Source organism: Acartia tonsa, chromosome 14 (assembly GCF_053477335.1).
Source record: "Acartia tonsa isolate MP-2025a chromosome 14, ASM5347733v1, whole genome shotgun sequence".
NCBI lineage: Eukaryota > Metazoa > Arthropoda > Copepoda > Calanoida > Acartiidae > Acartia > Acartia tonsa.
In genome coordinates this window covers 5788610-5815733 of record NC_137273.1, presented here as the reverse complement: position 1 = coordinate 5815733, position 27124 = coordinate 5788610, and the positions used below count along the sequence as shown (strand labels likewise).

The 27124-nt window shown below is 32.7% G+C and overlaps 1 protein-coding gene across 1 annotated transcript; it reads left to right on the top strand.

Moving 5' to 3' along the window:
- The first annotated feature begins 8738 nt into the window (after nucleotides 1-8738).
- Nucleotides 8739-26933, top strand: LOC145305266 (uncharacterized). The gene is made up of 31 exons (XM_080146866.1): nucleotides 8739-8871; nucleotides 9441-9525; nucleotides 10168-10244; nucleotides 11122-11189; nucleotides 11635-11725; nucleotides 11959-12021; nucleotides 12399-12459; nucleotides 12699-12739; nucleotides 13238-13296; nucleotides 13542-13645; nucleotides 14055-14171; nucleotides 15757-15782; nucleotides 16623-16666; nucleotides 16786-16898; nucleotides 17525-17612; nucleotides 18250-18356; nucleotides 18876-18979; nucleotides 19473-19521; nucleotides 19963-20004; nucleotides 22197-22245; nucleotides 22588-22638; nucleotides 23066-23135; nucleotides 23526-23655; nucleotides 24044-24118; nucleotides 24430-24477; nucleotides 24686-24801; nucleotides 25005-25070; nucleotides 25461-25545; nucleotides 25912-25989; nucleotides 26264-26324; nucleotides 26573-26933. The coding sequence occupies exons 1-31, from the start codon at nucleotides 8783-8785 to the stop codon at nucleotides 26671-26673; spliced, it is 2358 nt and encodes a 785-aa protein (XP_080002992.1). The 5' UTR covers nucleotides 8739-8782; the 3' UTR covers nucleotides 26674-26933.
- The last annotated feature ends 191 nt before the right edge of the window (nucleotides 26934-27124 follow it).

The following is a 27124-nucleotide window of genomic DNA, read 5'->3' as shown; positions in this document are numbered from 1 at the left end:
GCCTAAAACCACTCAAGACATTTATATGGCTTCCCTAAAAAGTAAAATCAATTCGGACCATCATATTCCAAGAAAAAAAACCTTACCACTTTATATTCAGAGAGAGAAGTGGGCAATGGGCTGTATATTACTCAAGTCCCCAAATTTTTATAAGAGCGTTTTCTTTTTCGTTGGCATTATAACTTTGGGGACATTAGTGAATTTTAATTGATTGATCCATTAAGTTGAGTGTTCAAACGTTTCAACCACTAATTTTAACATACATAAGCGTAATTTTGTGTTTCATCATTTGGGATATACATCAATTTATCGGCCATTGTCCTATCACTTTAGATTCCTGCTTTATATTAGAGGATTTCGTGTAATTAATCTTTGAATGCACTGTTCTTCTTTCTATTTGCATAAATATCTTCTCTATCCTGGGAAATATTGGTCTGTTCCAATAAAGTTTTCCATTTTCTATTTTACAGCTAATAATATTATGAAATAATCTTTAACCTCTAAAAAATTGTTCTAAAGTTATTTGATATCTTAGTATGACATTAAAATATCAAACTTAGGTAGCCTTCTACTATACTGTCTTACTAAGTAGAAATTCGCTTTAAGAACCACTTAAAATTTCCCCCCTCCCTCTCTTTTCTCTATTTCTCTCATTTTAGAGCTACGTCGCTGTGAATTTATCTATCTATCTATCCTTCAAACTTTACATTTCTCTCTATATTTTAAAAGCTGTCTCTCTTTTTTCATTTTAATTTCTTTCCTTCCCTTTACCAAAGTTGATGCCAAAACAACCTGTTCCCTTAAAAAAATCCTCAAAAATCTTAGCAATTTGAGAGGATGAATTTTCAACACATAGCATAAAAACTCATGATTTTTTGGATTGTTATTAATAATCAAAATTTAACCTTTTCAATTATCATTATTCGATCTAAAACTTTATTTTTCCTTTTTAAATCATATTTAAAAAAAAAAAAACATTTATTGTGTTTATTATTATTACTAATTTTATGGGGGTGATAATAGCCCCCTCCCATTACAGAACCAGAGGGGTGTTATCTCCCTCCGCCCCCCTCCTTCCACCTGATTTAAATTCCTGCTAACCTACTGATCTATTTTTTGTTAAAATTTTGCAATAAACTGAACCATAAACCACCACCATGCAAATTTTATAACCTATTTCCTTTTTCATGCTACCAAAAATAATATGCACAAAAATTAATTTCTTGAAAAAATAATCACTAGCTCAATATCATTTTCGTCGTCAATATCACTTTTATTTTTAGCTGTATGTCACTTTTTTGTTGATTTTTACGAAATTTTTTCTTTTTTGAAAAAAAAATAAAATTTGGAATATCACTACCCATAGCGGAATCAATACTAAACATTTGTCAGAGGTCCTCTCAGAGCCAGAGAGAGTATAAGAGAGAGAGAGAGAGAGAGAGAGAGAGAGAGAGAGAGAGAGAGAGAGAGAGAGAGAGAGAGAGAAAGAAAGGGAGAGAAGAGAGAGAAAGATCGACAAAAAAAGATAAACTAAAATAAAATATTAGAGATAGAGAGAAAAATAGAGAAAAAAGATAGAAAGAAAGAAAACGAATGGAGATACAGAAAGAGAGTCCTTAGGGAAAAGAAAAATAAACCATTGAGAGGAGATCTAGAACAGAGGGAGAGAGGAAGAGAGAGAGACAGAGAGACAGAGAGAAAGAGAGAGAGTGAGAGAGAGTGAGAGAGAGTGTGTGAGAGAGAGAAAGAGAGAGAAGAGGAGAGAGAGAGAGAGAGAGAGAGAGAGAGAGAGAGAGAGAGAGAGAGAGAGAGAGGGGATAAAAAGGGGATTAAGAACACGTAAACATAAGTAGGGCTTGAGACGGGGGGAGGGGTCAGGAAATAGGGGGGGGGGGGGGCATTAAAAGAAAAGAAGAAAGGGAATTAAGAGGACGTGAAGTGCTTAAACATTCTACCAAAAAAATCATTTAGCATATTAGAGATCTTGTATTCTTAAAATAATAGGTTTATTCAACCATTTAAGAGATATTTTATTTCAGATATTAAGACTTTGCTAAATTTAATTAAACTTTTTGGGGATTGCAATTATATTGACACGCCTCCTCAAAATATAGATGAAAACCTGCCTTGCAACTATTTCTCTAAGATTCCTTAAGAAAGTCAAGTGGCTTATGAGATCTTAGGTTACAAAAACATCACAAAAACAGGCATCTTTCTATTTTAAATAATTTTAATTTTAATAAAGATACACTATACAAAGGCATAAAGAAAACTCTTAATTTTAGAAATCATTTTCATTTCATTTTGTCTCTTGTAGACGTGAATGGAGCAAAATTAGCTTGGTCGTTTAATTACAATAATATAACAAATATCTGGATATTTTAGCTCTTCTATCTGCATTGTTTATGGACATAATTATTCTAGTTGTATTGTATAATCAACTACTCCACGACGTCCTCGTATTGGATCCTTACTAAACCTTATTGCATTACAGAACAGTTTCATTCAACCCACAGATGAAAAGTATACTGTTATACTAATGCATTAAATATCTATAGAAATCCCCGACACCGATAATCAAAGGGATTATACTGAAGTTGTTTTTATGTAATATGGGATTATGGAGATAATATACCTTTCAACTCATCTAATATTCATAGATATTTTTGGTGGGTTCGGGTCCCAGCGTTAACCCAACCATTGTTATGATGGGTTTAAATATTACAATCGTTCAGCTTGTAGCTATTCTACTATGTAAGAGTTTGATTTTTTCTTTTTTTTTGGGGGGGGGGGATTTTTCTTGGGATGGTGGAATTACCATACCCTGAATTAGTTATAAAACTTGCCTGAACCTCTACGAAACTTCACTATAAGTAAAGAGACAATATAGGTAAGGCGGTGAGTGATTTTTGCTACATACAAATATACAGATAGACAGTAGCTGTGTTAGTGCCCTAGGAAAATAGGGATAGATGTCAACGCCTTTGGCCTACCTTTTCTATTGACGTCATAATAAAGGGAAACAGAAAGGGAAGGGTAAAGAAACTCCCTAGAAAAGAGATGGGATATAGGGTATTTCCTGACGGCAATAGATTAGGTAAGCAAAAAGCAGTGACATCTATCCCCATTTTGCGAGGGCACTATAGGCATTTTCAATTTTAATTTCAGTAGCTACTGCTGACTAAACAACGTTTTAACCCAGAAAATTTTGACAGATTGTATAATTAAACTTTTAAAATTTACTATGATGATTTCTGTAACAATTTGGTATAATGTAAAAGGCATAGCAACAAATAAAAGTTACTAGAATATCTATTTTAATGTCAAACACATATTATAAGATTTAATTGTCATTTAAATGAAATTTTTCGATAGTAAAACTTAGGAGGATAAAAAATAATGTTATAAGTTTCTGATCTCTATGATAACGTCAGAAATTGTAATTACATCTGCAGTAGGCTTCTTTAATGAATGCTGCCATCCTTGTTTTCTAATAATGATAAATCAGCCTGAAAAGGGCGGTGACAAAATAGTTTTTCTTCTAGTTTTATTTTTAGCAAAATGGGAATACTAAAAGAGTTTATAATTGGAACATTCAGATAAAAGATTCTCAATAAAATGGACGCATTTTAATGTATACTTTGATATCAAATTTCATGAGAAAGAAAAAGACAGAGGGAGGGAGAGAAAGAGAGAGAGAGAGAGAGAGAGAGAGAGAGAGAGAGAGAGGAAGCGAAAGAAAGTTAGAAAATAAAGAGAAATGGGACTCGAAAGAGTAAAGAGGCAAACAAAAATTAGACAACGAAAAATTGAGGTGGAGGGGGGGGGGACTTTTGCCGTATATATCGTAAGCTACTAACACACACACACAAACACACTTAGTACAGAGTTAAAGACGGTTTCTAAAGTTACATTTTTAAGACAATAACAGTTAAAATACAGTCAATATAGCACTGTAACAGTAAGGTTCATATTTTAAATAAAAAGACGTTGGAAATATAAAATGGAGTAAAGAGATCCATCTAATTTACCTAGAAACTCTCTGAAGAGACCAAAACGTTTTAATGAAACAACAAGACAAATATTTTAAAATCTTTACAAAATGGATATAGAATATACGTAGATATTATGATAGGGTACAAAAATGATCATTGCTATTAGCTAACATTGAAATCACTTATTGTTCAGTTCATCAAGAAGGAGGGGAGGGAATGGGGGTAAAGGGAGTGGATCTGGGGAAGTTTATTTAGCCAGCCTCAAGTTTCACTTTATTAGAGTACATGATAACCTGGTGTAAGATCCAAGTAATAATAAATACGTTATTCTACCCATTTTTAAAGTATTTTAAAATTGTACAGTTATGAGTTTTTGTCCATTTGATCACTAAGACCTCTGTTACGGGAAAACCATACCTATTTTTATTGTTATGTTACATATGAAAAAACCTAAACACTTTTAAGAGACACAGAAATAGAGAGAAAGGGAAAAAAAGAAAAAAAAAGAAAGAGAGAAAAGTAGCTAGAGCATTTTCTCTCAATGAAAAACATGAGTTTTAAAAGTGTGTGTGTGTGTGTGTGTGTGTGTCTGTTTGGTTGTTGGCAAATGTACCTTTACCTGTAAATGTTGTGTGTGGGTTTTTCTGTGTAATTTTAGTGTGCTTATCGGTGTTTGTGTGTGTGTGTGTAGCTTTACCTGTACATGTTGTGTGTAGGGTTTTCTGTGTAATTTCAGTGTACTTATCTGTGTATGTGTGTGTGTGTGTAGCTTTACCTGTGTAAATGTTGTGTGTGGGTTTTTCTGTGTAATTTTAGTGTACTTATCGGTGTTTGTGTGTGTGTGTGTACCTTTACCTGTACATGTTGTGTGTAGGGTTTTCTGTGTAATTTCAGTGTACTTATCTGTGTATGTGTGTGTGTGTGTAGCTTTACCTGTGTAAATGTTGTGTGTAGGGTTTTCTGTGTAATTTTAGTGTACTTATCTGTGTGTGTGTGTGTATGTGTGTGTGTGTACCTTTACCTGTACATGTTGTGTGTAGGGTTTTCTGTGTAATTTTAGTGTACTTATCTGTGTGTGTGTGTGTATGTGTGTGTGTGTACCTTTACCTGTACATGTTGTGTGTGGGTTTTTCTGTGTAATTTTATTGTACTTATATTTGTGTGTGTGTGTATTTACTTATGCACCTTGTCATGTATATGTTGTGTGTATATTTTCTGTGTAATTTCAGTGTACTTATCTGTGTGTGTGTGTGTGTGTGTGTGTGTGTGTGTGTAGCTTTACCTGTACATGTTGTGTGTAGGGTTTTCTGTGTAATTTTATTGTACTTATATTTGTGTGTGTGTGTATTTACTTATGCACCTTGTCATGTATATGTTGTGTGTATATTTTCTGTGTAATTTCAGTGTACTTATATGTGTGTGTGTGTATATGTGTGTGTACCTTTACCTGTACATGTTGTGTGTAGGGTTTTCTGTGTAATTTCAGTGTACTTATATGTGTGTGTGTGTGTGTGTGTGTGTGTGTGTGTAGCTTTACCTGTATATGTTGTGTGTAGGGTTTTCTGTGTAATTTCAGTGTACTTATCTGTGTGTGTGTGTGTAGCTTTACCTGTACATGTTGTGTGTATGGTTTTCTGTGTAATTTCAGTGTACTTATCTGTGTGTGTGTGTGTAGCTTTACCTGTACATGTTGTGTGTATGGTTTTCTGTGTAATTTCAGTGTACTTATCTGTGTGTGTGTGTGTATTTACTAATGTACCTTGTCATGTATATGTTGTGTGTGTATTTTCTGTGTAATTTTAGTGTACTTATCTGTTTGTGTGTGTGTTGCGGGGAAACTTGGGAGGGTGGAGTTACCCTCCTTCAAAAAATCTTCCGTGAACCTATAGGAAGCTTTACGTAAAAGAAACTATATCAGTTCAGTGGTCTGCAAGATTCTTCACTATAGACAGACAGACATTTTGTTACTTACACAATACATGAGGGTTATTTTCTTCCCAACAAACCCTAAAACTACCAAAGACAAAAATCGTACGTACATATATTAAAATTTCAATTTAAAGTATAAGATTCAATTATAATTCATTGTTCTCTTTCAAGTTGTCATATATCTTTTGTTAACAACATTACGCTTAATTTTCTTTATACGTATTCAAATAGGAAATTTTTAGTATTGAATCTAGAAAACATTAAGGTAGGTAGAAGATGTTTTAGCATTATCATTTTCATTTCATTTCAACCAAAAAAAACATTGTTAAATTTAGAAACAACTATTCAAGCAATATTAAGGCTGTTTTAAGTAATTGTATCTTTATGTTTGTGTGTGTGTGTGTGTCTGTGTACCAGCCTATTTGTGCCAGCTTTTTTCCCTCTCAATATAAAATTAGTAGCTTTTTTAACAAACTGACAGACTGACAGCGCACATGAACTGATTACTAAGTTGCTACGCTATTAAAGAAAACATTACATTTCATTTTACTAATTGATATGACCATTTTAAATAAAAAGGAAAATAATTTTTGGGTACCATCCATACCAAATATTACGTTAAGCAACTAGTTGCTTTTCAGTTGGGCAAACAGAAGTAATCATTTTATATAAATTGTTAATATTATTATATTGTTAAATAGAAAAGTTAAACATCTCATTTAAGGATAGTTATAAAAGCTTACAATAATAAACAAGAACAGTAAAGTATTAAACAGTGAGAGCAGAGAAAAGCAGTCTGTAGGCAGTAATTATGTACGTATTTAAGCATTGCCTGTTTGCGACCAGGAATTTTCTTTATATTTTAGTCATGTACTTGACATAGCTACAGTTCAAAGTTCTTTCAACGTATGTTGTCATTGGTGTTAATTGCATCGATCGTTGTTTTATCTTTCAATTGCTAAATTATTAATATTTTTATCATAAACGCAGCCTCTATATGACTAAAGGATATCCGTCTGTATACGAGCTATAAACCCGAACATATATAACAACAAAAAATCGCAAAAATTCTTTGGATTTGAAGATAAAGATCTCTATAACGGATGTACAAATGATGTTGTGTTTTTTTAGGGAATCTAAATTTATACTGTAAAATGGATATAAATTATTTTTAGATTTTTTAAAAATAAAGTCTCTTAATGATTCGTGTAATAGGTAGGTCCAATTTAGAAAGAGTAGCAACACTATAATTATTACCGGAAAGTCCGTATGTCCGTTTTAAACATTATTGGCTTACAAATATTCATATGATAAAATTATTCTATTCCCTAGCTTTTTTGAACATCGCTTGATTACTAGGACGATTTAGTATGTTTGTTAAAAGCGTAGCATTTCTCAAGTCTTAAAAAGTAAATATGTCATTATCAGCATTAATAATGACCATGTATTTAAGGAATTTGGGATATATTTTACTGAATTTTTGAAGCTAGTAAAAGTGGCTGACTCAGATTATGACGTCAAAAAAATTAACCAATGAGCGGCCACTTTTACCATTGGTCAATTACAGTGTATACTGACCTCTAATTGTTTTTTTTTTTTGACGTCATAATCTGAGTCAGCCACTTTACTAGCTTCTAAATTTTTGTTCATATTTCTAAATGATTTTAAATATTCAATGGGATATACTTATTACTTTGCATTTGTTTAATTTTATGTTCGTATTTTAATCTAATAATGGACTATTCTAATATGACACCATTCGGGATACTTTGGCTAAAAGTTTTTAAATTTATCCCCTTCTTTTACATCCTCTTAAAGAACTTTTATCTGATAATTAGAACTTTGCTTTTATTGATATTGTTATCCTTATTTATTGTTTATCTTCTGTCGCATACTTTTGCTTTATTAGAAGAGTATCTACTCCATAATTAAATTTAATTAAATAGTACCGACTAAAAACCTTTAAATAATACACTTTATCATTATTCATTTTTCCATCTACTTTATTGTTTGCTAGTGGCTATGGCCACGGGGGGAGGAGTTTTTTTCTAATTGCGGTTTCTCTTTGGGGGGTTGTGGTACCCTCCCCCAAAGATAGTTACACTTTCCCAAGACCAATGAGAAGCTACCCTGTAAAGGAGAATCATATCGGTTCAGCAGTTTGTGAGATCCTTGGTTATAAACAGACAGAAAGAAACACAGGCATCCTGTTATTTTTATACAAGGATAAATAGGATATCATTTACTTCTTTTACTGGCTACGCCACTATCAAACGAAATCATCATTGTTTAATATTTCAATTGTTTTCTTTATCAAATAGAGCGATAACAGAACATTTTAATCTCTCAGTTCTTGTTCAATTTTCAAAAAGATAACTTTATATTTCAATATTATAATACATGAAACGTTTGGTGCTTGAAAAGAACGTGAATATCTAAAAAAGAATACTATAAAATATTCAATTTATTTCATATTCACAAAAAGAAAAAATAGCAAATGATGAGGTTGAAGCATTTTGGAAGAAGAGTTGGTGATGTGCTTTCACACAAAAAAATGCCTGTTAAGCACTGAAAACCCTCTCTTCTTCATATTTTTGAAATAGATTATTAAAAAGGAGAGAAGTTAGTAGTTTCTTTACCTTTTTATTGGGCGATAATTCTTCGTGGTCTATGCTTGCGCCGCATTAACCCTGCAGAACTATATTGTCCCAATAAAGACTAACTTAACCTGACCTAAAGTAATAAACAAATAAAGTTTTGTTTAAAAGACTAGACAGACGTAAATATATACCTTAATTTTAGAGTAGCTGTTCTACATAAGATATTTATTTTTAGAAATCCATTAGATAGCTTTGAAAATGTCTCGTACAAGTGTAGGAGAGGTGTATCTCCATGGTACTCTGCATATCTATATAGACAGCGCCAGTGATCTGCCTAATATGGACTGGTAGGTTGCGTGATTATTAGTTGATTTTCTGTGTGTTTATCCCTTACCTTTACTAAATTTAAATTTTATTTCTTCATTTTTATTTTGCAATATAATACATAGAGATTTTAATGGTCTACCCAAAATGAACTGGTAGCTTGCATGATTTTTAGTTCATTTTCTGTATGATTGATTATCCCTTAACTTCACAATACTGAAATTCTTTATTTGTAAAAAAAAATTTATCCAAAAGGGGGTGGATTAAAGATGTAATACCAACCACTAAATGTTTTAACTAAATTAGATTTTAACCACTACCCCCCCCCCCCCTCAACCTGCCCCCCGCCCATATTTGTGTTTCTTGATTTTTATTTTATTTTTATCATCTTAATCACTTAACTCACTCTTCCTAAATTCTTTATTTCTATATCTTAACAATCTAAAGACATCCATAGGGGATGGGGTAAAGAGATTATACCAATCCCTAAATGTTTGAAGTTTGAACTAATTAGATTTTAACCCCAGCATGTAAAAAAATAGTTTACTGTGCCATTTAAATTTATCAATCTATCTATTTTTCCATCTTTTAGGACCTGGTTCAATTCTCGAAACAGGACAGATGGATTTGTTATGGTGAAAATTGTACCTTTAGATATGACTCTAGCTGAAACTAAGGTAATATTGTATATCTATCTATTCTACAATCAATATATATCTCCATATCCCTAAAAAAAAATATATATATAAATAAGAAAATACCCACGACCGTGGCTCAACACGTAGCGCATCCGCTCGTCGTTGGGAGGGTGAAAGGTTCGAATCTCGGTCCGACATCGCGTCATAACTAAAGACGTTAAAATGGTTCATACTGCTGCTATGTCAAGAGCGCGACATAAATAGTTAGAGTAAGGGGGAATGCCTTAGCCCAAAAAAGGCGCAACTCCTCACTACCATGCACAGTTAGGACTTCTCAGACAAAGGTCGTGCCATCAAAGGGTTGGTTGTCTTTAGGATATTGGCCGAGAAATAATGCTATTTATTTTCACGATTTGCTTCCTTTCTATCCTCTAAAATCTCTTTTTCTAGCTATATAACTAGCTATATCACTGTCTATTTATCTACATATTCAGCAATTTCATTCATCTGAGTATCTGTTCATGAATTTATCTATTTAATCATACATACATCTATTTATCCATTCTCTATCCAACTATCTATCCTTTATCTATCCATCCTTCCATCCATAAATCTATAATTTAATCTATCATATTACAAAGTTTTCTATTCATCTATCTATCAATCGATATATCTATTTAGATAGTGAATGATAGCTTGAACCCTGTATGGAATGAAGATTTTACTCTGCAAGTTTGCCATCCTGTTAAATCTATCAGGTTAATCTAGTAGATGGATAGATAGTTAGATGGATTGCTGGTTATATAGTTGAAAAGATATACAATAAGATGACTTGTTGCAACAAAAAAAGCTGTAGCGAAAGACAAGTGGGTTAAAGGGGGGGGGGAGGAGGTAGTTGATTGTTTGGAAATTTTCACTTGGAATTGTTTTTCAGAATCAATGTCCCTTTTCCCTGCTATCCATAGTAAAGTAACAGGATGCACGTGTGCAGGGTTCTTTTTTTTATAGCTACTGATAGTTCCAGAGTAGGTTTATAAATATTTTGGTGAGGGTACCTCACTTATCTCAAAGGTAAAAAAATTTCATACCATAACCTCCCTCCCCCACTAAAATTGTTTTTCTTCTCTTCTTTTTGAAATTAAAAGTGCAGGGTCGACTCGATTTAATGTTTTCCCTACGCCCCTCCCTCAAATGTCACTAAAGACCCCCAGGGCATAGCCGCTAGTAATAGTAATACTTTATTATTAAACTAGCGGCTTCGCCCCTAGCCTCTAGGGGCTTTGCCCCGAGAGGTTTGATCAACCTAATTTTTCGTATCTTAGATTTAAAAAAAAAAAAAAAATTTAAATTGGGGGGGGGGGGGGGGGGTTGGGGGTTAGTCGACCCCAATATTTTGATTTTAGTTTTAAAAAGAAAATATTTTTTTTTTGGGGGGGGATTTTTTATTTTTTAGGGGATTGGGGGTGTGTCACCCACCAAGAAAATAGTTATAAACCTTCCCGGGACCTATAGGATGGTACCCTGTAAAGGAGAACCCGATAGGTTCAGCGGTTAGCGAGATCCTTCGGTACAGACACACAGACAAACATCCTGTTACTTTAGTATACTTTTTGACATAATTGTCTTTGTTTTTAGGTTACTAGTTGCGGACGGGGATTACTTCCGAACAGAGAATATAGGCTATGTTGATATCAATGCAAAAGGTAAAACATTTGTTGTACATTATAATCTCGATGACAGTAAACAATAGAAATTTATCCATCCAAAAATTGAAGCTTTACAAAGTGTCCTAAAGTGTGACATCATAAAAATGAAGGATGAGAATACAAGCGGAAGTATGACGTCATACGGCTCATTTTTATGATACTTTGTAAAGGTTCAAAATAGTGTTTCTTTAAGCAAAGCTACCATTTGACTTACAATGTCCAACCCCCGTCAGTTAATCAGTAATTGATAAAGAAAATTGAATTTACTCGGCTGCTAAAAAAGATAAATGGCTGAAACCTTTGAGATGTGCTTTAGTACTTTGATTGCCCTTAAATCAAAGCGCCAGGGAAAAGATTTTCATTTTTCTCGGCTGTTATGAAAGATAAAAAAATAACCTGCATTTAGTTTGAAGATTTTAATAACTCAATCACATTTTTTTAGATTTGCTAGAGGGACGAAAAATTGATGACTGGTACGATATTGTTGGAATAAAGGATGGCAAGCCACAGGGCTCTCTAAACTTCAAGATGTGGTATGCGTAGATAGATAGATAGATATTGTCGGAATAAAGGATAGCAAGCCACAGGGCTCTCTTAACTTTAAGATGTGGGATGTATATAGATAGATAGACATAACAGACAACCAACGCTTTGGCTGCACGACCTTAGTCTGTAAGTCCTGGCTGTAAATGAATGGTAATGAATTGCGCCTGTTTTATCGGGGGTACAAGGATTCACCGTTCCTTGACTGCATATTTTGTTGTAGGTTTACCCCTCATGATGAAATATCTGAAAGATTCCTGACCGAGAAGGCATACTTTGACATCAGGTTTAATTATTAAACAGTAGTGAATCTATATATATTTATATGTTGACAAATTTAAATAAGAAAAAAAGATTTTATTGTTAAACTAAAACATTCGGTGTTTGAGCATTTAAAAATAAAATGTTTTTAATAGATTTTACAAGTATTTGAACAACGAAACTAACATTTCATAAGCCGCAGCTTTAAAGTCATCCTTGCGGCTATTTGGAAACTGAAAACGGTTTAAGCAGCAGTCAGAATCGTAAGGTGTAGCCTCAGCTGTTGAGCCTTGAGAAAGCATTATCAGCGCACAGCCGGTGAGGCTTTAAAAAGCTACACTTGTTGAACATTCTCAAAGTAGCTTTCCTAATAATTCCTAATATTTATTTTTTTCTTTTTAGAAAAAGTAACACTCTAAGACTGTATCAAAACGCCAATACTCCAAATCTACCAATTTTTCAGGTAAATCTAAAATTTTTGTAAACTTTTCGAATTTATGCTCTTCTATATAATTCTAATTATCAGTCCTCCGTTGGATTTTTCTATTTTCCATTAAATTATAGGATTGGCCTCTGAAATGTTCCCCTGCCAAATAGTCCTCGACTCTTAATAAGTCTTAATAGACTATTTTTAGATTATTTTTAATTTTACTGTTTTATACGCTATTTGTGTATATAATTATACTTCTTTATTTTTTTTAGGGAGTAACAAACCCCGATGATTCGGAATATGAACCCACTAGGTCCAAGGATTATTTTTTTTATTTCATTGGACTTGCGGACATACACTAGCAGTACATATAGAGTAGCTGCGCCTAATAAAGAGAACGGGGGTCAAAAGAGATATACCCAGGGATATTAAGGGATAAGACAATGAACAATCAATTGATGTACATCACAAATGATGATAAACAAAATTACCTCTTCTTTATAATAAAATTATTGGTTTAAAGATTGAAAAGTTTGGACTCTACTAGTTGGGAACGAAAGAATCAAAATAAAATAAGACATCTAACGTTTTTAGCGAACGAATAAGAGAACGTATTGATAAAACTTTGAGTACCAGTACAATTCACAGTCCCCTTACTCCGTGGCTAATGCCACATAACAAAATTTTGTGTACCTCCTTAATGTTAAAATTATTATTAATTTTATCTCCCAACCTCATAACCCCTTGGCCTATAAAACCATAACCCCCCCCCCCCCCCCCCATTTTGGTAAAAAATAAATCCTTTGGTAAGGTGTTGGAGAGATATGTACGAAGCTATATCAAATGCCAAGAAGATCATTTACATAGCAGGTATATAATATGTAGTATTAGTTATTTATCTCATCGTAGTAAAGACAGCTGTTCGCGGATATTAAAATAAAATATTATAGTATTAAAACCAGTTTTGGATGAAACTATTTGTGAGAGGACTGAAAAATAATACATTTAATTTTCAGTGATTTTTTTTTGTTCCTCGCTACTTTTCGATGTTGTAATCCTTGTTATAAATAAGATTTGCTTTTATTGGTCTTTACTGTATCTATTCAATATTTTAGGATGGAGTGTATGGGCTGATCTTTGTATGCTGAGGGGGGATGAGGACCCCAGCAAGAAATCCCATTTGGGGGAGTTGCTCACCCGCAAGGCGGAAGAAGAAGGGGTAATGTGTAATTTAAGTAATGCAGATACTCTATGAGATAGTATGAATGTTTGACTGTCAACAAATTTGTTCGATTTCAAGAGATCACCAAGCCTGAGATTTGCCTATAATGGACGCTTCCACCAAAGGATGACATCCAAAAGACAACCAACTCATTGATTGCACTACCGTTATCTGACAGTTCTGACATTAATTATTGAATTTAGTTGCACCTGTTTATGGGTTAAGGAATTCGTCCAACTTTTAGGAATAGTGTAGGCAACCAGACTTTTTTAACGTCTCTATGCTGACGCAGTGTGGCCTAGACTCGTACCCTACACCTCCTAGACAGCAAGCAGACACACAATCATTTATGCTAATGCTTCAGGTACCAGGTTCTGGTCCAGATTTATAACATCTTTATTTTTAGATGAAGGTGAACATCATGATTTGGGACAATCATTTTTCTGACTTCAGTCTTACCAGTGGCCTCCTGGAGACTCATGACGAGGAGACGGAACAATATTTTGAGAACACTAAAGTTAAGGTTAGGAATTTCACCTCCAGTAACAATTATATAGTTGCTATGTTTCTAAATTATACCCAATTGTTATAGGAACCATTTTACAAAGTTGTCTTCAAAATTATACCTACTTGCTCTTTATCAAGTGCGAGACATCAAGACTATACGTGGGAGAATGCCTTGATCCACAAACAGGAGCAACTCATTACCATGGACAATTAGTACTTCCAGAAAAAAGTAGTGCATTTAAAGGGTCGATTTTTGAAAACACCCAAATTAAAAAATTATTCGCACGCTTGCCTGGCTTTAACATATTTTTAATTGGGGATGGGTGTGTATGTAAAAGAGCAAAGGCCATTGCAATAACAATCTGAAAATCACGATAATAATTGCTTGCAAAGTTTAACTACATATAAGTATGTCAGTATGTTTGTAAGTCTATCTGTGACGGATAGCTAATACATTTTTTGCGCGTTTAAGTGAGTCCTGCAATCAATATGCATTATAGCACTTATTTGAACGACATAAGTTATCAATATTTTTGTTTCATTATATAAACTATGTATGTTGTCTTAATGTCATTTAAACATACATGTGTCGATAGTATGATGGTCATTTTAAAAGGGGTCCTAAGGGATAAGCCAATGGACGATGAATTAATGTAGTTTGAATTAAGCGATTAAGTTTGATAGCCAACAAAGAGAGGGGTAGGTTTCTGGTAAAATCCGTTATGTGTTATAAGTAAAAAACAGTAGTAGAACGATAAAAATTTATGTTAAATTTTTTTTTAATTTGTCTATAGTTCTTTTCAATAAGAAATACACATATTTAGTGAATATTATTGTTCTACTACTATTTTTAAGCCTTAAAACACACAACTTTACGGATTCTACCAGAAACCTACCCCTCTCTTTATAAGCACTTTTTCTCATTCTTTGGTCTAAGAACATTGGGTATATTTTATTATGTCTTGATTGGTTAGTTCAATGCAGTAGTATCCATACTTTTGCACCAATAGTTTTTATTCTAATGATAGTAACTTTGTTTATCATCATTGGGAATGAACATCAATTTATCATTCATTGTCTTATCGCTTAAGATGCCTGATTATTTGTGGCAGCCCTGTGTTAAAAAAAGAATCCTAATATCACGAAATTAATTTAATTCATGCTACATATTAACAATAAAGTTTATTTGGTGTCCATTCGTTTCCACTCATTTAAAGTTATCTCATTAGCAAATCAACATAATAGCAAATTATGACCTGTAAAGTGTAATCTTACCCAAAGTTTTTATAAAACATCATATCTTTAAAACTTTGGGGACTATTATTAAAACGTGATGGTTTGTACAGTTTGGCAGTGTCTAAACTTTTTAAACTAAATTGTTAAGCTACAGAAATTTCAGTTTTGTTATTATATATTTCGGAGTGTTATTGTCCATAGTCTTCAAATTCCTTATCCCTTCTCCTATTAATCTATCTATTAATTTATCTATTTATCAATATATTTCTATATATATATTGTAGGTCAACTCACAAACAAAATATCTATTTAAAATCATAATTAAATGTCAATGTAACAAAATCTTCTTATATATTTTTTTTCAGGTTGCTCTTGTACGTGTTATCCAAGCGTAAGTAGAATTATTTTAACGCCAAATTTAACGTTTTGAAATTGAAAACACGTGTGGAGGTAGTTTTTTTTCCTATGCCTAGGCCTATGCCTAGGCCTTAAACCTGCATAACCAATACCTGGAATGCCCAACCCTGAGGGATACCTATTACTAAATACAGTGTGTTTTTTTTATGAGAACTTTTTTGGAAGCAATTTTGCCCCACTTATAGTTATCAGAATTTAATGATTAGTGGCTTATTTTCTTCGTTTCCATTTTATTTTTCATTTAAAAAGTACAGTAAAATCTAAAATTCAAAACTTAGGTGTCAACATCTAAAAATGGTTTCAGCGCATTTTTCTTATGCTCAAATATTCAACCTTTTGCAAGAATGGCTGCAAAATACTTCAAAGTTTAGATATAGAGCTAAAAATGTATACAGATACTATTAGGGACATGTACTAGAACATATAAAAGTTTAAAGGTCATATCTCAACCAGGGAGGGAGTACTGGCCCCCCAAAGTCTACTACAGAAAATCTAATTTTTTTCTTAGAAGATTTAGGCATAAGAAAAATGCGCTAAAACCATTTTTAGATGTTGACACCTAAGTTTTGAATTTTATATTTTACTGTACTTTTTAAATAAAACCTGAAATATTTTTTTGGTGTTCTATTAATTGCCTTAAAAAACGAAGAAAATAAGCCATTAATCATTAAATTCTGATAACTATAAGTGGGGTAAAATTGCTTTCAAAAAAGTTCTCATAAAAAAACACACTGTATAACTTGACCGAAAGTAATAAACAAATAAAACGAACAAATCAAAATTTGAATAAAATGAAAATGCCTTTCTTTGTCAGGAAGAATAAGATGTTGAAAATCAAAGATCAGATAATGCCAGCAAGTAAGTTTTGATTAAATCTCGAGATCATATTTCTAAAAAAAGTTTAACTTAATATTGATAAATGCAATTTTACTGTATCCATAATATATCAATTAATTCACCTATCGATATTTATTTAGTCTACACCCATCATCAGAAGTTTGTCCTTGTTGACAGTGAGACAGAGAATTCAGATGACAGACATCTTGTTGCTTTTCTGGGTGGTATCGACCTTGCAAAGGGAAGATATGAGGTAGGAGTCTCAATAACAAGGATGATAACATCCATAAATTCCAGGGATGTAGGGGACATTGGGCTGTTAAATACACTATTCCTCAATGTTTTATAATTTTTTCTATTCCTTGGCTTAACAATTTTGGGGACTTTCATTAAATTTTGATTGGTTGGTTCATTAAGTTAAGAGTCAAAGCGTTTCAACTACTAATTGTAATCTACAGAAGTGTTAATTTTGTTTATCATCATTAGGGAAGTACATTCATTAATTGACCATTGTGTTATTCCATTTTATCACGGTAATGATTTCCATAGATTTTTGTATGAGTCCTCCTACTTTTTAGTGATTTTAAATTAAATTTCTGAAGGATAATGGCATACTTTAAGAGTCAAGCCACTCTATCAAGTTATACTAATGGATATAGAATACGTATACATTGTGAGATTTTCTCGCATACCCTGATAAATATTTCTCCCATCTTGCTATAACGATACCTCCCTCCCTTACTTATGACTTTACCCATCCACACCCTTGTTTATGGAGGAACGTATTGACCATTATCTGAGGACTATTATTCACCTGTCACTATATCCACGTATTCTGTATCCATTGTTATATACTATACTAACCCACTCTAAATTTAGACTCCTGAGTATAAGCTGTTTGACTTGTCTGAACATGGAGAAATTGATTTCTATCAGAACTGTGCTACTGGGGCTACAGCTCAGACAGGTTTAGTGATTGTATGATGAATTGATTGATGGATTGATTGATACATTATTTGATGGATTGATAGATACTTAATTGATAGATTAGACAGGCTAACTTTTATATTAATTGATAGATAAATTGATATTTTGATTGATAGATTGATTCATGAATAATTAATTCAACGATTGTTGTATTGATTATGGATTGACAGACTAATTGTAAATTTATATGGATTGAATAAATGTTTTTTTTTGTATAGATTGATTACATATTGTATTGATTGATAAATTGATTAATACATTGATTTATTGAATGATTATTTGAATATATGATTGATTATTGATTTATTGTGTGTTTGTAAATTGATTAATAGTTTCATTATTAATTGATGGATTGATTGATAAATTAATTAATTGATTAATACATTGATTAATAAATTAATTAATTGATTAATACATTGATTGATGATTTGCTATGTAAATATTTGATTGTTGATTGTTAGATTAGATTATGTGTTATATAATATTGATTGATTGATTTGTAAAATTTTATTTGAAGTATTAAAGAATGTGCACAAGGAAAGTTTGAAGGGTAGATTGATTGAAAGATTGCTGTATGGATTTCAATTAATTGATTGATTGATTGCTTGATATTCCAGGACCCCGACAGCCATGGCATGATATCCATTGCAGAGTGGAGGGACCTATCACCAAAGATATCCTTCATAATTTTGAGTCTAGGTGGCAGAAGCAGGCAGAAGACAAAGTAAGTACTTTCTAGGACAGCGGAAAGTGTCATGTGTGACGTCATAAAAATACGTCTATTATCCATCTCTTTTTTTAAGGGGTTTCATTTCCTTCTTCTCCTCTCATCCTTTCTCTTGTATTTATTATATGAACTCACACAGGATCTTTCCGCTGTCCCGTACTTAAATAAATTGTTAAAATAAGTAAATTTTTCACATTCTAAAATCCTGCAGGACCTCCAGCTGTGATACCTTAAATTGTGAGGTAACCCATTGCCCAAAATAACCTAACCTAACCTTACTTACTGACTACTCCCTATTATCTTTAATTTATTTAGAAATCAAGGGGGGTAGAATAAGTTTTTAACAGGATTTTGTGTAAAAAATGCCAAACAAATTAATGCTTTAAATTTTAGCTTTTTATTTAAATCTTATTAATTTCATTTTTTACCAGAAGGCACAGATACTCATATTTGACTTATAGTTTTCAAAAAGCTTTGCTTGTTTTGGACATAGTTGTTTATGTTTGGAATGTTTAGATTGGTTGCCTTTACAGATGGGAAGACAATGAAATAATAGATTTGGACTATGTTCCTTCAAACAGTGGCCATGATAATGACCTCTTTGATATGCAGTTGTACAGGTAACAGATAATTATTACACTCAGCTCAAAATTCATGTACAAAGGATTTAACCTAGGAGGTGTGCGAAGCATGCTTATAATATTTACACGCTCTGAAATGAAAATCATAATTAAAGGAATATTTATGTTTTTTTTCTTTAACTGTGCATAATTAGTTGATTGTCCTTTGTAAACTATTGAATTCAAAACTATATTTCAATTAGCTGCTACGCTCTAGAGGCCTCTAGGGGCACTTGAGAAAAGGGAGAAAGTGGACCCTCAACTTTCAAATTTAGTTTCTAAAAGATAACGATTTTTTTTGGCGGGTGTATTTTTTCAGGGTGATTTTTCTCGGAAATGTTGAGTTTACCCCTAAATAGTTACAAACCTTCCCCTTAGCTTCAATGTAAAGCCCAATTATATTAATCAAGCGGTTGGTGTGATCTTGAGGCTACAAACAGACACCTAAAAAGACATTGTTACTTTTATTTAATGATAAAACATTTTTATTTAGGTCCATTTCTTCAGATACCTGTACTTTTGACAAGAGTATTTCTAACAGGAAAGGATAATTCATTACTTGTTTGATATTTTATAGGGCGATTCTTTCATGCAGGATAAACAAGCATTGCTATTTAGTTATTATGTGATGGACAAAGAGGCAAATACTGACCCTGGATTAAGGGAAACTACTAATATATCAAGAAACTAGCGGCTACTCTTCCAGCATTTAGGAGCTCTGTATTCGAATGAAGAGGCTAACTGTGGAAAATAACTGCAAACCATCCTAAAATTTAAATTAAAACAAATCCAAGGTCCTATATACAACTTTCTTTAAATTGAAAAATTAATTTGTTCTTTTAAATAATAGGATATTTAAATAGTTGAGTAGAACTGCTTGTTAAGATTTTTATATGTTAGTTGTAGTGTCTATTCATCATTAAGTTATATAGGAAGGTATTAACATTAAACCAATCTTTACTAAATTAATCCTTGAAACCAGGCTGAGCACTAAGCTAGGATGTGAAGTTGACAACTCTATTATGGTAAGTAAACAAAAATAAGGACAAATATGTCCAGAAGTAGCGATGTTTTAGACAGTTTAAAGAAAAAAGTTAAAAAAAAACAATATTAATTATTTAGATGTTGGTATTCAAGACGTAATTTCAAAAGCAAAATTACATTCCAAAGCAAAAGAGATATGTAATGGGGTATTTTATCCAAATAATGCTGCAGATTGAAATTATTGGTTGACAAGTTTAGACACTACTAGTTTGATATGAACCAATCAAAGTTCAGAAAAAACTTCCCAAAATTTTAGAACCAACGAATAACGTTAAAACTTTGGGTCCCAGTGTAATTTACAGTCTAATGTCCTCTACCTCCTTGAGGTTTACCCGAGCAAGGGTTTAAACACAATAATTGATTATATGTGTTGTCAAAGTTTAAGAAATGGTCTGTTTAGTACAATAGTCCACAAAGATACACAATAACGTTTTCTTATTCGTTGGCTTAACTGAATTTTGAATGGTTGGTTAATTAAATTTAGTGTTCAAACGTTTCAACCACTATTTTTAATCTACAGAAGATTTTTTTTGTGTCATTATTGAGAATTGTAACTAATCTGCCATTGTCTTATCCCTTTAGATTTCTGACTTCTACTTGCCTTTTCTAGACACATACATATCAGGGAACTAAAGGGATAAGACAATGGCCGATAAATTGATATACACCCCATATGGTGAAACACAAAATTAGCCCTTCAATAGATTACAATTAGTGGTTGAAACGTTTTTACATTCAACTCAACGAACCAACCAGTCAAAATGAAATAAAAGTCCCCAAAGTTGTTAAGCAATCTAATAAGAAAACGATATAATAAAACTTTGGGGTCTAGTGTAATAAAAAAGCCAATGTCCCTTCCCTCCCTGCATACATATACACACAACTTGCTACTTTAGCATAAAAGGATTATGTGAATATACAAATGCATTGTTAATGATATAGTCTGACTAATCAATCTTTTTAATTGTTCTGAGTGTAATGCTTTATCTTTAACTGTTAAGAAAATGAATGGATTGCTTTGATTTGTCCAGCTAATGTACTAGTTCTTTAGCTTTGTGTAAATAATGTTGTCTAAATAGAAATATTTTCAAATGTAATTCGATGGAATTTAATAGCTTAATGTACGTTCAGAATGACAATAACATACTCCTATTATAGAGTAGAGGCGTTTAAAACTTAAAATGACTTGTTAAAAACATAATGTAATTTATTAAGTAAAGTTTACTTATAATACATTGTGAATTTCAATTTTCGGAGCCGACTGGCTCTCGGAGCCGGCTCCGAGAAATATATTGTTGTACACTGACCCCTCCCCCTTATCTTGAAAAAAGAAAAAAAATATGTGGAAGGAAGGGGTGTAGTTTTCCATTTATTTATTACTTTAGGTCTTAATAGGTTATGTTATATTGTGTATTGGAAAGCCCCGTATGGTTAACCACTTGCAAGTATAGGCCCCGCAGTTAAAGGGACCCCGCAGGGGTCAAACATAGGAAATAAATTACCCCCACCTATTTTACATTCATTTAAAAGATACGTTTTTTGCCCAACACGTACTTTGTTAGAAAGCTCCACATTAACTATACTATTCAAGAGTAATCCATGCATGTATCTAACTAAAGAAGTAATTGATTGTTTCTGCATCTGTAATACTAATTAATCTAGAAAAGAATAGAATAAAAAGTACAATGGATTAGAGAAATCAAACTTAAGAAATATCTATTTGGATTTCATATGACAAATAACCAATTAGGCATAAACATTGCGCTCTTTCCAATCAGGGAAATTAAAAAAAACTTTTTCCTCTTTTTTTTGTTTGGGGGGGGGATATTTTTATATATTTTGATTTAAAATTAAATTCAGAGCTGAACATTGATAAGGGAAAACTTTTTTCAGAAATTCTAAATTCAGGACTTGTGGCAGCTAAGAGAATACATAAATAAAGTATTAACGATGGACAGACTGGCAAAGTTAAATATAAAGCAGATATAAATTGCAGATAAGGGAGAGAAGGTGGTAGAAAAATAGCATAAAGCCATCTCTGACTTTAACTTAAAAAAAGGGGTGAAAGCATTGAAAAGACATTTTAAAAACTAGCGGCTGTAGCCATATCATCTAAGGACATCTTTAATCTAAGTATATGTATATAATAAATAGAATTATTCTTTTTTTCCAGAGAGCTTATGTTCATCTTATCAGACAGGCCAAGAACTTTATCTACATAGGTATGTAACCCCCACCAATATAGAGTAAAATCAGCAGGGATTTTAAGGGAAAAGGCAATGGACGAAAAAATGATAACATCCCGAAACTATTGGTTGGTAATTTTGGACAGTGTTTGTTTTAACTATCCAATCAAGATTTTACAAAAGGGAGGAATATCATGGCCTCAACAAAGCACAAATATCTAATATGTTAGAACTTCTAAACAAGAGGTTTGTAATCATAGGGTTTGTCTACAATAAATTGGAACAGGGATGGGGGGGGGGGGGAGGTGCGCTGGTTCCCCCCTGGTGAAATAACAAATTATTTGTAAAAGACTGATTAGTATTCAATTTTATTTTTAGAGAACCAATATTTCTTGGGATCAGCTTATTCTTGGGCAGATAACTTTGAGGAATAGTTATCATGTTACTATCAAGTTTCTGAAGAGATATTTTTTAGTACCGAAGCTACTCTATAATTAAATTTCATCTTTTCTAAGCTATGTTTGAAATTAGATTTTCTAGGCTAATATTTAAAATAGACTTCTTTTTTGTAAATATGAATATGAGTTTTTTGAGTGTTCATCAATTGTTATTTTTTTTCTTTTTTATATCTACTGAATATCTGCTCTGTAACCCACGTATTTCATTCGTTCAATGATTTTTTTGCTTTGTAAGGTTTCTGTAAAATCTTAAGTTAAAGATAGAAAGACACACATCCTACTTATTTTATACAGAAATAGAAAAAGAATAGCCCCTCCGCCCAAATAAAAAAGCTTTGGCGTCCTAGGACCATCTCCCTGCCTCTTTAAAAATCCTAGATAACTATGGTGATATCAGGTGCCAGCTAAGCATACTATTCCCAATGAGATTGCCTACAAGATTGTGCAAGCAATTCAGAAAGGAGAAAGGTAATATATATATTTATCTCATTATTTTAAAGGCATGCTGTCCACAGAAACGAAAATAAAAAATTCGAGAATTGATGAGGTGATTCTAATCTTGTTAATATAAAGCAACTTTTTCGCTTTATCTGAATGAAAAAGGTATAGCCAACAAGCAAAATAAATCTGGGAGGGTAAATAAATAGGTCGTCAATTCTACTATTTGTGGGCCATCCCCCCCCCCTCACCCCACACACGACAGCTGAAAATCATGTATAGGTTTCGTGATTTTTTTCGATTTAACTTCGTTGTTGGTATAAGTTGCTTTGTCTGTCTGTATAATGTTTATCAAATAAAAGATTATAACACAGACATTAACTTAACTTCAAAAATAACCCCTAAACATTTTGAATGCAGGTTCCGAGCCTATATTGTGATACCGCTGTACCCTGAAGGGGATCCAAGTTCCAGTGTGAGCCAGGAGATTCTCAACTGGCAGTTCTCAACTATGAAGTCCATGTATCAAACCATCGGCAAAGCTTTAAAGGTATAAGATAAATACCACAAAGAAGTAGGTTGAAAGGCACTAAGTTTCAATAATTGCAGACAGCCAATTCTTTGATTGCATAACCTTTGTCTGCAAGTTTAAAATTTGCATGAATTATCTGTTTTGGCCCAAGAAAACCACACTGCTCTTATAATTAATGCCATGGATTATACATAGCAGTAGTAGGTAAAACTTTTGATGTCATTACGAAGCGGTTGGGCTTAGATTCAAACCCATCACCTACTCATCGACAAGCAAATGCGATACATATCAGAATACAGTCGCTTATTTGAAGGAATAAATAACAGTCTGTATGTCCATATAGGTAACACAACTCTAATAAGCTAACATTATTTCAACAATACAATGAAATATTTGAATATTTCAGAAAGCTGGTTCCGATGCCCATCCTAAGGATTATCTTCTATTTTTCTCTCCATGCAAGACTGAGAGCGAAGAACAGGTACATTTACTTTATCACTGGACCAATATGGTTCTACATTACAGTGAACCTTCAAAGCAACTAGCTAAAAAGCTCCACCATTCATCCGTTTCCATCTTTTAATTCTTTTGAATTTAGTTGGGAGAAAATGGTATAATAAATTTTAGCACTCCCCCTACCCCCCTCTGTTATTGAAATTTTATCACCTCCCCCCCTTTAGTAAAAATATTGGAGGAGCTCTTTGTGCACGACTGTTTGTGGAACCTTACTGAAATTTTCCAAACTGAAATTCGAATTACTTTTTGAAAAATAATTGTTTTATTTTACTTTAGAGAGACGAAAACCTTGAGATGCCAAATGAAAAAACTGCTGCCTTCAAGGTCTATATTTTTTATATTTTTATAATAATTGTTCTTCTGAGATTATATTTAAAATTATTATCAAACCTGTCACAAACTTTTCAAATTTTATACTTCACACAAACTGCTTAAAAAATTGTGCAAAGGTTGATATAATACATTGAATGTAAAAGTCATTACTACATATGTATATAATTTTTCTTGTGTGGCATAAAACTCTTTTTTCTAGGCTTGTCAGTCTCTACGTCATCCCATATACGTTCATTCTAAAATGATGATTGTGGACGACGACTTTATCATTCTTGGTTCTGCTAACATCAACCATAGGTCTATGGCAGGTTCCAGGTATAATTTTTTTTCTATCTGACTTTCTCTATATCTATTAACCTATCCAATTACAAAAAAATACCTTTTTTTTGGGCATTGTCCCTTTATGAGGGGCGATTCGTTGTATTTTCACAGCTTTTCTACTATTTATCTATCCACTTATTTTTCTATCATGATTCATCTACCTACGTTCTATTTAATTAATTATCTATCATATTTAGAGATACAGAGATAGCAGTAGGAGCAACCCAGCCATCGTATCAAGCATCCAAAGACGAAACACCAAGGTTTTGAAACTAATTCAACAAGGATGACAACATCCATAAAATTGAAGTTGGTGAAACGAACAATAACTAATACAATATTTACAAATGTTAAGATGTCTCTGTTTGATCGGTGCTTTCGCACAAAATACATCGTAGAGCACTGATAAGCTTCCTTTTTATTTATTTAATAAAAAATAAGAGTATGGTTTAATTCTTCGTTTGTGTTTAATTACTTTTTGTCAGGTCAGGTCAGGTTATACTGGGTAACCCCAAAAAGCTAGGGCTTCCGCAACGGTTAGGCAAAGAAAAAACCATCCCTCCTCTTATCTTAAAATTAGGGGAGGGGGGATTATCAGTGCTCGACAGACACTTTATGTGGAAGCACAGTTTCATTTCTCAATAATTTTTCAGGGGAGCTATCCATACATTCCGTCTGGCCTTGTGGAGTAATCATCTTGGAGGTTTCAGAGAAGAGTTTAGAGATCCTGTCTCCCAGGTTATTTTAAAAAAGAAGGCTATTTTATAATAAGGGCATGTTAGAAACGTACTATTGATTTCAATTTGTATACAAATTAGAAAATTCAGAGATATACAAAATAAGAACGATGGTGTAACCCGTCCTATAGAGGTTATCCAGGTTAAAAACTAGGTATAATCTTTCCAGAAAAGTCCCTTTGTTCATTTTTAAAATTTTGATTGGACATCAAGCGAGGCATCTCTATGATCAAATCTAAAAATATCAAGCTATTTTTTATATATAAATCTTTATTTCTTAAAGTTTTTTTTTATATTTAAAGTTCAGTCATTCTATGTTTGTCAATGTTCTTTTGTCCGTTTTATTATTTTATTTTATTATATTTAGGAATGTTTGGATTTAGTGAGAAATATAACTGAAGATTATCAACAGTTCTATGCTTCTGGCGACAAACAATTCTCTTTGGTATGTTATTCCTTCATTTTATACCATATTATAGCCTAAAACCTGTCCTAGATCAAAGTAAAACTTCTCTGAATGAAAGGTTCCATTAAGCCATTTACAAGATGTTTGCGGAGAATGAGACATCTTGTTACTATGATATATAGGGTTGTAGCTCAATAGGGTTGTAGGGTCATATCAGAGTGCTTTTTCAAAGGGAGAACATGTCTCAAATAGATTCAGCACAGTTTGCTTTAATTGTACAAAGACAATCGACAGTGCAGATTTTCATTATCAGGTCCATCTGCTGCCCTATCCAATAGATGTTAACCAGGATGGCTCAGTAGACCATACTCCAGGTACTATTTATTCCATTTTTTCTTCTTTACATTTATAACAATCTACCTATAATATATATTTAACTGTTAAATATCTTATAAATTATTTAGCTCTTTTTACAAGGACGTTCTAGCTTTTTTTATGGCCTATTTCTTTTTGTTGATTTGGATATTTTGAGGTGTGTTGTGTAATATCACACTCGAAATTTTAGGGGTTTAGGTTTCTTTTGGGAAGCAAATTCTTCTATTTAACTATCTATATTTTTTAGGCTGGGAGAAGTTTCCCGACTGGGAAGGAACCAATGCCTCTGTGTTGGGTAAAGGACCAAGAACAGGCCTCCCTAACTTCTCAAACTATATCACATCATAGATGTTTAGTAGGGTTCGGCAGCCGTGCATAAGCCTCAGTAAAATCGACTTTTTATAATTTAAAAATTCACCTGATTGTCTAACCTGGTTCCTGACCAGTTGCCTATACAATGATTTCCTTTAAGACTAGAGAGGGTTTATATTTGAGGCTTACTTACGCGCGGCTGCAGAGCCCTGAATTTTAGTGCCAATTTATATTAAAGAAATTAACATGAAGAAAATAAATTGATTCCCTTTATATAATAAATATTGATATTTTTATGTTATTTTTGACTAATCTTGTAGAACCAGGAAGCTTTAATCTTTATATTAAAGTAACAGGATCTCAATCTGCGTGGCTGTATGTATGTTTGTTTGTACCGAAGGATCTCGCTAACCGATATGGTTATCATTTACAATTTAGCTTTTGATAGGCCCTGGGAAGGTTTTTTACTACTTTAGGAGGTTACCAC

What these genes read in the sequence shown, in the direction of transcription:
- LOC145305266 (XM_080146866.1), top strand. Translation starts at nt 8,783, where the DNA reads ATGTCTCGTACAAGTGTAGGAGAGGTGTATCTCCATGGTACTCTGCAT. An exon ending in GAAGATCATTTACATAGCAG is followed by an intron (nt 13,297 to 13,541) that starts GTATATAATATG and finishes TCAATATTTTAG; the next exon opens with GATGGAGTGTATGGGCTGAT. An exon ending in AGAAGCAGGCAGAAGACAAA is followed by an intron (nt 18,357 to 18,875) that starts GTAAGTACTTTC and finishes TGGAATGTTTAG; the next exon opens with ATTGGTTGCCTTTACAGATG.